Genomic DNA, 12212 nt, shown 5'->3' with positions numbered 1-12212 from the left:
TTCACGGAGTCTGCGTAGTATGTGCTACCACCAGTATTAGTAATCTCTGAGACCCACTCCAGCCCCTTCCCTGGAGCCTGGCGGACCCAGTGCATGTAGTAGTCACTGAAGGTGAATCCAGAGGCTGCACAGGAGAGTCGCAGGGAACCCCCAGGCTGGACCAAGCTTCCCCCAGACTCCACCAGCTGCACCTCACACTGGACTCCTGCAAACAGAAGGACACCGTTATCAGAAACTGCCACACAAATCCACTGTTTTTCTCACTCATGTTCACTCACACTCAATCTATTTCTCCATGAATCACCTCTTAAAATAGCAACAAGGAAAACCCAGCTCAGCCCAAACTCCATGGTTGGTCTTCTGTGTTCCGTGCTGATCACCAGGTGGAAACTCTTGGGAATCCCAGGGCTGGGGCTCCTCTCCCAGAGCTGCAGGGTCAGGGCTGGGCTGGTTTTCATCAGCAGAGGGAGGACCCTATTTGCATGTCCCCCACTATATAGCAAGCTCTGGGGTGGGACATCTGAGGAGAGGCTGGCTCAGTGCCGATGAAGTGTCCTGGGGGAGATTAGTAGTAATTCCATCATTCAGGAAAACATAGTTATATATTATATGATTGTGCCTTGATTAACACTTAGCTCTCATAACTTTATTTTATTCTTACATATTTACACAATACATTTAATGCAGGCTTCAATGTTATATTTTACACGAGATAATTTACATAGAGAACACAGCAGTTGTGCAGTGTGTCTAAGATTACACATCTAAAAAAAATTAGTCCTATTGTCTGGGCCTGTGCTCTAACCATAGGAGGAGGCAGCTCCCCTGAGATAACTCCAGGGCAGCGTGGCCCATGCCTGGTGAAGTCTGCAGGATTCCTCACCAGTTACGACAACTTTCTGTAATTTACCTAAACATGCAGAGTGAACCACGGTTCATGTGTATGTTTTTGGAAGTCAGTCATATTCCTTGCGTTAATATTGATCTGTTTATTGCTGCAATTCAGTCAAATATTATCTCATCAGTTTCTTTGTTATTGCTTTATTTGAGTGTAATTAATAAATAATTAATTCAAATTTATAGTGAATGATTTGAAAAATGTAGACCCATGTTTGCAACCATTTACTCAGCACTTCAATCAAGTTTTGAATAATTAAATTAATCCCTAAATCTTTCTCTTACTCCTCTGAAATTTAACACACATCCCCATTGCTACCAATAGCATATTCTCAGAAAAATTTAAATCTTCTCCATGTTAATTTATAATAGTGGCATCTTCTAAAATTTCTACAAATGTATCACATAAAATTTACTCTTAATTCCTTAGTTTCTCTCACTCAGCACAATTCTTTGAGAATTTAGCCATTTTTTTATGAGTGAGGCATGACTTGATTTCAAGCTGCATTAGATTCCAGTACATAAATATATGCCAAACTATTTAATTGTTCACCTGTAACAAAATGTGATTTGTTCTCTCAGTTAGTGGATTTGATAGAGAAAAGCAGCTACTTGGCATGGGAATGTAAAAATGTGTAAACTATGATCTTATTCTGACCTCATTAACAACAAACCTTAACAACTACAAATAAAAAAAAAAGAAAACCTTCAACATATCTGTGTTGATATCAGAGAGAAAACAAACAATAAACAAAACCTGAAATCTGAGGAGAGAGGAGGCTGTAGAGAGAAGCAGGACCCATATATTAGTATACCTGGGGCAGATACCACTGGATGGCATTTAAGATCGGAACAGGCTGGCTTGGAAATATTCAGTGAGTTGCACGAGGATGCACGTGCTCCTAGTGTTAGACTGTGAAACTCCTGGTGCTTGCAGGCTTTTCCTACAGAATTATTATTGATATTCTTGCTGCACTTTATGCAAATAATCAGGCCAAGTTTAAGACTAAAGTTTATTTTGCAAACAACTCAGTCTTATCATTATTTCATTCTGACAAAAACTGGAACTGGAAAGAGAAAAATTATATTTCAAAACATATCATACACTCATCTTTAAATTTTAATCTCTTCAGTCGTTTAAGTACTTGCCTGCATTTTAGACTGACTCTGCTTATTCCTCAGAATCAACCAGTGATCTCTGGCTGCAGCCCAGAATAAACAAAACGTGATGGGGAATTTAAAAATCTGGATCAATATTTTACTTTTGAGCACTTATCCTGCAAATCATGCCAGGTGATGGAATAAATAGGGTGCCCCTAACCTGGAGGTTTCTTTGTTTGGGAAAATAAATCCCAGGGAGCTAACAGAAGCCAAGCCCCATGCACCCAAATCTCAGCAGGCGTAACTACAGCCGCCAGTTATCTGGGTATGTCTTTAGCAGCCTTGGAATTTTCTTTCAAGCTGTCCTTGCCACCCTGTTAGGTTTGGATACATGTCTTCTAATAATCCGATTTGTCTCTTCTCATTTTCAGGCCATCAAACTCCAAATGCTCATGCAACTGAAGCCTGGGATAATGGCTCCCTTTTACTGGGGTCCCTTAGACAGGCCTCCAAGGGAGATCTTCCCCAAACAGCATCCCCTGTCCGCTGGAAGCAGTTAAGATTTGTCTTTGTCTCTATTCTAACGACAGTTAGATGTACTTCTTCAGAGAGGAAAATGGTAAGGCAGGAGGCAGAGAACTCTCCTGGGCAGGTAGGGAAGAGTCCCCATAGAATCTCCAACGCACCAAGGTCATTGTGCACAGGGGGTTGCCTAGACATGCCTGCAGTGAAAATTGTTAATGTTGTCTTTATCACTGTCTGTATAAATAGCCACACATAATAATCTAGCTGCATGGAGATAAAAAATAACTAGTTTGAAATTAGAACAATTCCCTATTCACAATAACAAAGAGTTGGAACCAAGCCAAATGTCCAATAACGATAGACTGGATTAAGAAAATGTGGCACATATACACCATGGAATACTATGCAGCCATAAAAAATGATGAGTTCATGCCCTTTGCAGGGACATGGATAAAGCTGGAAACCATCATTCTCGGCAAACTATCGCACGGACAAAATACCAAACACCGCATGTTCTTACTCATAGGTGGGAACTGAACAATGAGAACACATGGACACAGGAAGGGGAACATCACACACTGGGGCCTGTTGTGGGGTGGGAGAAGCGGGGAGGGACAGCATTAGGAGATATACCTAATGTTAAATGACGAGTTAATGGGTGCAGCACACCAACATGGCACATAGATACATATGTAAAAACCTGCACATTGTGCACATGTACCCTAAAACTTAAAGTAAAAAAAAAAAAAGTGAGAAAAAAAAGAAATTAGAATCATTCCCAATAAAATAAAAGTTAGCATGTGGTTTATAATATAATAGACGAGACATGGCTGAATGCTAAGAATGTGTTCACATCTATTTTATGTCATTATCAGGAAAATATTTTATATATTCTTTAGGTAAGAGTCCCATTGAGAGGATTGATTAACACTGATGTATAATACCTCAATAATAAAAGTAAAGATTATTAACCAGTAATTTGTATTAAGAACACAAACTTTCATTTAGGATATATTCTTCTATGTGTTATGAAATCAACTGAGAAGGCAGGAAACATTGAACTTATTAGAGCTTTTTAATAAATTAAAAACGAGAATTAAGTACATATGCTTTTAGAGGGTGCACAACTTTGGAATTTTTTGTTTTGTTTTGTTTGAGATGGAGTCTCGCTGTGTCGCCCAGGCTGCAGTGCAGTGGCACAATCTCAGCTCACTGCAACCCCCGCCTCCCGGGTTCAAGCAATCCTCTCACCTCAGCCTCTCAAGTATCTGGGATTACGAGTGTACACAACCATGCCCAGTGAATTTTTGTATTTTTAGTAGAGATGAGGTTTCACCATACTGACCAGGCTGGTCTCAAACTCCTAACCTCAAGTGGTCCACCCACCTCGGCCTCCCAAAGTGCTGGGTCTACAGGCGTGAGCCACAGCATCTGGCCTGGAATATTTTTAGAAACAGAGAGGGTTCTTACATCTTCTGGAAATCCTATTCAACAAGGGAAGAAACTCTCAGATGAGTTTCTACCTACTAGAGAGCTGATTAATATCGTTTTAAAGGAAATGCTAACACACAAAAAGCTAACATGAAGCTAAAAAAATATAGTGATTCAATACAGCAGCCACTCTAGCTCAATGTAGTTTAAAATAGTATCTAACCATGGAGGGCAGTGTCATTGTTCATAGAAGACAGAGTCAATCCCACTCACAATCTTCTGGGAATGCTTAAAAAATGGCATCCCTACATAAAAATTATCAATTTTAATAAAATGTAAACTCCCTTGGCCAAGGGTTCTCCACTAGCACTATGGAATCATGGTTCACTCCTCAGGGTCCATCAGTTATTACCCTATGACTTGGCAGCTAAAAGGCCCATACGTTTATAGATTTTACACCAAGGGATCATCTTTGTTCTATTGCATGCATGTGTTACAAAATAGTGAAAGTGATTCCTGTGTGATATTCCCTCCAATCATGAAGAATTAAAACTGCCTTTTTACTATATCTTTTCCACAGTGTCTGCTGATCTTCAACAAGGAAACTGAAAGGAACATCAGCAGAAAATACTGCTCTTGAATCATATTGGAAGGAATCTTAACAGAAACTTAAGTAACTCACTGCACAAAACAGTCAGGCAGTTAATTATTGGCTTCATGTTTTACAACTAAAGAATCAATTCAGGACAGATGCAGTGAATCTTCCCTATAATCACACCACTTTCAGAAGCAAAAATGAGGGAAATCCCATGAGACCAGGAAATCAAAGCCAACCTGGGCAACATAAAGAGACACTATTTCTATGAAAAAACATTTTTATTTTTTATTTATTTATTTATTTATTTTCATTCCATCTGATTTTCTTTTTTTTAAATTTTATTATTATACTTTAGGTTTTAGGGTACATGTGCACAATGTGCAGGTTTGTTACATATGTATCCATGTGCCACGTTGGTTTGCTGCACCCATTAACTCGTCATTTAGCATTAGGTATATCTCCTAATGCTGTCCCTCCCCCTCTCCCTCCCCCCACCCCACAACAGTCCCCAGAGTCTGATGTTCCCCTTCCTGTGTCCATGAGTTCTCATTGTTCAATTCCCACCTATGAGTGAGAACATGCGGTGTTTGGTTTTTTGTCCTTGCGATAGTTTACTGAGAATGATGTTTTCCAGTTTCATCCATGTCCCTACAAAGGACATGAACTCATCATTTTTTATGGCTGCATAGTATTCCATGGTGTGTATGTGCCACATTTTCTTAATCCAGTCTGTCGTTGTTGGACATTTGGGTTGGTTCCAGGACTTTGCTATTGTTAATAGTGCCGCATTAAACATACGTGTGCATGTGTCTTTATAATAGCATGATTTATAATCCTTTGGGTATATACCCAGTAATGGGATGTTAGTTTTACAATTTTTTATTACTTCAGTCAAAAAAATACAGTAATTACATTGCGAAATTTCACTTTCTGAAGGAGCTACATTAATTTATGATTGCTTGTATTGATTTCAGAATTCAATTTCTGCATTCTACACATGCATTTAGTCATCTATAAATATAATACATAGAACAACATACAACATATTCTGGACTTAATACATTCTGTGTTCTCTAAAATCAGTTTATACTCAATGAATATTTTATTTTATTTTATTATTATTATACTTTAAGTTTTAGGGTACATGTGCACAATGTGCAGGTTTGTTACATATGTATCCATGTGCCATGTTGGTTTGCTGCACCCATTAACTCATCATTTAGCATTAGGTATATCTCCTAATGCTGTCCCTCCCCCCTCCCCCCACCCCACAACAGTCCCTGGAGTGTGATGTTCCCCTTCCTGTGTCCATGCATTCTCATTGTTCAATTCCCACCTATGAGTGAGAACATGCGGTGTTTAGTTTTTTTGTCCTTGCGATACTTTACTGAGAATGATGGTTTCCAGTTTCATCCATGTCCCTACAAAGGACATGAACTCATCATTTTTTATGGCTGCATAGTATTCCATGGTGTATATGTGCCACATTTTCTTAATCCAATCTATCGTTGTTGGACATTTGGGTTGGTTCCAAGTCTTTGCTATTGTGAATAGTGCCGCAATAAACATACGTGTGCATGTGTCTTTATAGCAGCATGATTTATAGTCCTTTGGATATATACACAGTAATGGGATGGCTGGGTCAAATCGTATTTCTAGTTCTAGATCCCTGAGGAATTGCCACACTGACTTCCACAATGGTTGAACTAGTTTACAGTCCCACCAACAGTGTAAAAGTGTTCCTATTTCTCCACATCCTCTGCAGCACCTGTTGTTTCCTGACTTTCTAATGATGGCCATTCTAACTGGTGTGAGATGGTATCTCATTGTGGTTTTGATTTGCATTTCTCTGATGGCCAGTGATGATGAGCATTTTTTCATGTGTTTTTTGGCTGCATAAATGTCTTCTTTTGAGAAGTGTCTGTTCACATCCTTTGCCCACTTTTTGATGGGGTTGTTTGTTTTCTTCTTGTCAATTTGTTTGAGTTCATTGTAGATTGTGGATATTAGCCCTTTGTCAGATGAGTAGGTTGTGAAAATTCTCTCCCATTTTGTAGGTTGCCTGTTCACTCTGATGGTAGTTTCTTTTGCTATGCAGAAGCTCTTTAGTTTAACTAGATCCCATTTGTCAATTTTGGCTTTTGTTGCCATTGCTTTTGGTGTTTTAGACATGAAGTCCTTGCCCATGCCTATGTCCTGAATGGTACTGCCTAGGTTTTCTTCTAGGGTTTGTATGGTTTTAGGTCTAACATGTAAGTCTTTAATCCATCTTGAATTAATTTTTGTATAAGGTGTAAGGAAGGGATCCAGTTTCAGCTTTCTACATATGGCTAGCCAGTTTTCCCAGCACCATTTATTAAACAGGGAATCCTTATCCCATTGCTTGTTTTTGTCAGGTTTGTCAAAGACCAGATAGTTGTAGATATGCGGCATTATTTCTGAGGGCTCTGTTTTGTTCCATTGATCTATGTCTCTGTTTTGGTACCAGTACCATGCTGTTTTGGTTACTGTAGCCTTGTAGTATAGTTTGAAGACAGGTAGCATGAGGCCTCCAGCTTTGTTCTTTTGGCTTAGGATTGACTTGGCAATGCGGGCTCTTTTTTGGTTCCATATGAACTTTAAAGTAGTTTTTTCCAATTCTGTGAAGAAAGTCAAGGATATAAAATCAATGTACAAAAATCACAAGCATTCTTGTACACTAATAACAGACAAACAGAGAGCCAAATCATGACTGAACTCCCATTCACGATTGCTTCAAACAGAATAAAATACCTAGGAATCCAACTTACAAGGGACGTGAAGGACCTCTTCAAGGAGAATTACAAACCACTGCTCAATGAAATAAAAGAGGATACAAACAAATGGAAGAACATTCCATGCTCATGGGTTGGAAGAATCAATATCGTGAAAATGGCCATACTGCTCAAGGTAATTTATAGATTCAATGTCATTCCCATCAAGCTACCAATGACTTTCTTCGCAGAATTGGAAAAAATATTTTAAAGAATAAGTAGGTGAGGGGTGGTGTTCCCCTCTAATTCTAGATACTCAGGAGGCTAATATGGGAAGATTACATGAGTGAGGAGTTCAAAATTACAGTGAGCTATGATCACACAACTGTACTTTAAGCTGTGGAACAGTGTGAAAGCCTGCCTCTAAAAACAAACAAAAAAGAATCAATTAAGAATTCCACACAACTGTAAACTACTCAAATAGGAGATGTTGAACTGAGCATCCTCATTGATTGCCTGGCATTTCTGATGTTTTTAAGCAGACGTCTGACCTAAGACCTGCAGAATAAGCTGATAGTCCTTGATTGTGAGCAGCTTCTACCCAAGACGTTAGGCCAGGACCCTGTCTAATTCCCCATACCCTCCTTCTTTCTCTCATTATTATTTCCTTATATTTCTAAAGTCATCTAATTTCTGTAGATCTGGGTCTTGTCCACCCATACTGAACCCTTATCTTATTTCTTATTCATTATTTTTATTCTTGCTACCTAGAATAAGTTGTCACTCTATCTTTTGGTGCATGACTGCTGAAGATTTAAGTTTCACTCCTCCATCATCTCCTTTTTTGCCACACAAGGTGAATCTAGTTTGGACTCACAGGAGCTTCTTCATTCAATGCCAGTAGGAGTTTCAAACTCTATAAACCCCAATCTGTGAGTGGGAAGCCTCACTCTGCCGCCACCACTAAACCATTATAAAAACCCTGAGCCAGTCTCCTTTCATCTTCTTTCAAGCCATTTTAGATTTTCCTGCAAGATCTGCCCTGCACTCAGCAGACACTTATACTGTGCAGATAATACACTTTTCCTTATTCACTTGCTCTGAGCATATGACTTCAGACATGACATACACACTAAGTCTCAGTTGAGATCTCTTGGCTTTGCAAGTTGTCAACTACAACTGATGGTGTGAGCTTGCTGTCACTGTTTCTTTTTTTTTTTTTTTCCACAGACACTTCTCAAAAGAAGACTTTTATGCAGCCAAAAGACACATGAAAAAATTCTCATCATCACTGGCCATCAGTAAAATGCAAATCAAAACCACAATGAGATACCATCTCACACCAGTTAGAATGACGATCACTGTTTCTATCAACAGGACACACTGGATCCCTGAAACAACTCTGGGACATAGCTAGACATGTGATATAGATTTGTTTTGTGTCCCCACCTAAACATCATCTCAAATTCTAATCCCCACATGTCAAGGGAGGGACCAGGTGAGAGGTTATTGGATCATGAGGGTAGTTTTCCCATGTTGTTCTCATCATAGTGAGTGAGTTCTCACAAGAGTTGATAGTTTAAAAGTGTGTGTCACTTCCCCTTCTCTCTCCTGCTGTGCTGTGAGATGTGCCTTGCTTCGCCTTCACCTTCCATCATGATTGTAAGTTTCCTGTGGCCTCCCCAGCCATGCAGAACTGTGAGTCAACTAAACTCTTTTCTTTGTAAACTACTCAGTCTCAGGTAGTTCTTTATACCACTGTGAAAACGAACTAATATCACATGACTGGTGGAGTTTGATAAACTTTCTTAATGACAGTTTATAGGGGGGTTTATAGGGTTTGAAACTCCCACTGGCATTGAATGAAGAAGCTCCTGTGAGTCCAAACTAGATTCAGCTTGTGTGGCAAAAAAAAAGGAGATGATGGAGGAGTGAGACTTACAATCAGTGCTAAAGGTAGTACTAATTATACTAGATAAAATTTGGTATCAAAGGAATTAGACAGAGATAAATAAAATACATGAAAAGTCAGAGACTCCTGAATATACACATGAATGAGTGTGGGACATTCCTGTGTTTTTAGAGAAATGCTAGAATACAGCAAAATAATGGCATGGAGTTAAATTAAAAAATAACAATCTCCACATGAAGTGTTCAATTTTACAAATATGGTCATAGACATTATCATTATCAACATAGATAACAAGTCAATTACCCTCAAAATATCCTCTTGTTCTGTAATTCCTCCTTCCTAGACCTTCCCTTCTCCTACAATATTCACAGTGAACTACTGATTTTTATGTAACTTTAGATTATTTTTCAATACATTAGATAATAAAAGTTATAGATTTATGTGTGTTGTGGGGTGGGTGTATATAAGTTTCTGTGTGTGAGAGAGAGAAGAAGGGAGGAAGGCAAGCAGAAAAAGAGAGGAATCCTACATAATTGACCACAATTTATGGGAAACACGTGGTTCTTATTGTTACAACAACATAAACAATGAAGCTGGAAAAGCTACACATTAATCAGGTTTATTGACTACATCAGGTAATAAAAGTTATAGATTGATGTGTGTTGTGGGGTGGGTGTATGTAAGTTTCTTTGTGAGAGAAAGAAGGGAGGAAGTAAGGCAGAAAAAGAGAGGAATCCTACATAATTGACCACAATTTGTGAGGTTCTCAAGTAATTATGGGGAATTAGTCCTTACGGACAAGGCTGATATAAGACGGAGAGGACAACTTGACACACCTAGTTATGGTTATATGTTTATATAAATATCATTTTCTAATCATACAAACACTCACATGCATTAGAATAGATGTAGTGGAGGGTGTCTGGTGGTGAAACATGATGGTCACACAAAACCCCTCATCCAGCCCCTTTTCACACCAGCTGCACCTGCCCTGAGGCTGAGCCTTGAACCTGCTCTTTCTGAGTCCCCACAATAACCCTGAGCCCCCCGCTGTACCAAGCACCCTTTGGTGTTGTGATTTTCCTCCATGGTTCCTGAGAGCCCCCAGCTACCTGCGTGCCTCTTCAATGGTCCTGAGTGCCCGTTGGTGTCCTGAGGGACCCTGGTGTCCTGAATAACCCTGGCTGTCCTATGCACCCCCACGGGGAGGCTTGGGTATGAGTTCACACTGTGGTTTCCTCAGTGTGTCTTTTGCTCTAAAATACATGGCTATGTGTTTGTGGCTCACATAGTTCAGCTGTAAGAAGAATTACTTTTTGGACACGGATCTGGAGATGGTGACTGGACTCTTGAGAAGAGGGGAGTAATTTGTGCTCCCTCCATGACCTATGCACCCGATCCACTCCAGTACCTCCCGTGGGGGACTGATGGATGCAGCTCCAGCAGGAAACACTGGTTGTGATGGAGCATGCAGAGATGGCACAGGTGAGGGGGAGGGTCTGTGAGGGCTTCATCGGGCCAAGAGTGCACTGAGAAACACAGTGTTCAATTCGTGAGTCTCCTAGCGTAATGCAGTGGATGCTGATGTTGGATTCACACAAATATAGGGTCACATTTTTCTCCATACCTGGAACCAAATAATAAAGAGAAACTTAGGAGAATGGCCATTGAACTATGTCTGTTCACGGTGATTTTCAGAATAGGCTTGAGATGTGATCACCTAAGAGTGTCCTAATGCTTAACCAACAATTAGACCCGAGCAGCAGTCACAGGCAGTGGAGGTCGCCCACATGTAGGAATATCTAACTCACTGAAGCTGCACCTGGGGATCTCTGCAGGCTCTTAGTTGTGCAGGAACAGCTCCTCCCTCAGACTCAGAGTGAGGACAATCTCTGCTCTTTCTCTGGGGAAGGTGAGGGTTAGTGTGTGGAAAGAACCCAACTTACTTTGCACAAGATCTCTGTACTTGAACAGAAACAAAGAATATGAGAAAAAATGATTTCAGTTTTAAATAGAATAAATTATCATGAGGAAGGCAATAATACATCTGGATCTTGCACAGAATTAAGAAACAATGAATTTGGGGTAAAGTTGAAAATTACAATTTCTTTGCAGATTCTGTTTTTAGTTATCTATGTCATCTGAGAAAATGAAGTAAAATCAGGGTTTTTATATAAAAATTCACAAACAGGGTGCTGGCCCTGAGAATGCACCTCCCATCTCTCCAGCATCAGGGAGCCCAATAGACCAGGCGGCCAGCTGCTGCACTGAACTCTAACACCCGCCACCTGGTGTGTGCCAAAGACGCCCATCCTGGGAGCTCCTTCCAGACAGTGGCTGTGCACGGTGGAGACACTGAGGCATGGCTGCTGCTGGAACGCATTGGACATCCCTGATGGACAACTGTGCTCTGGGAGGCACCAATGGTCTTGCTGGACTTATCTTGGACCATAGGGTTGTTAGGGAAGCTCCATCAAACTCCCATCCCTCCCCAGCACTAGTGGTGAGATTGACATTCTGGGGTGACAGTATCTACAGCCCCACCTGGCCTCCTGTGCATTTTTTGCTTCCATTACTTACATCTGCTTTGGGACAAATGAGAATGTTTCCTCTTCTTATAATAAACTTTTCTAATCCAGAGACCTCAGGGGTGGCCACAGAAACATAAATGTACAGAGGCTCCCAGGGAAACTGTTAGCTGCAGAGGAAGCCTCAGACCCTGAAGGAAAGCAGCCCATGACGACCATCTGCACCTGCCCTGGAGCTGCCCCTGTTTTCTGTGGGTCCTGAGTGCCCCTTTTAGCCCAGCCTCCTCCTTATCATTGCAGGAAATTCTGTGTCTGTGTTCACACCGATGTCTTCTTACTTGGTGCCTCACATACAGTAACACACAGCTGTGCCCTCTGCTCTCAGACTGTTCATTTGCAAATGGAGTGAGTTCTTGGCATTTTCTTTGGAGATGGTGAATCTGCTCTTCACAGATCATGCATAACATATCTGACTTCCATCATCCTAT

The 12212-nt window shown here is 40.4% G+C and overlaps 1 gene segment (V, D, J or C); it reads right to left on the bottom strand.

Moving 5' to 3' along the window:
- LOC100586598 overlaps window positions 1-12212 on the bottom strand; it is a 30275-nt gene that overhangs the window by 4764 nt on the left and 13299 nt on the right. Inside the window, 1 exon segment of the V gene segment in view lies at window positions 8459-8463. Coding sequence covers window positions 8459-8463 — 5 coding nt within the window.

This window comes from Nomascus leucogenys, chromosome 22a (genome assembly GCF_006542625.1).
Source record: "Nomascus leucogenys isolate Asia chromosome 22a, Asia_NLE_v1, whole genome shotgun sequence".
Taxonomy (NCBI): Eukaryota; Metazoa; Chordata; class Mammalia; order Primates; family Hylobatidae; genus Nomascus; species Nomascus leucogenys.
Note: the sequence above shows the minus strand (reverse complement) of the source record. Positions and strands in the feature narration are given on the sequence as shown.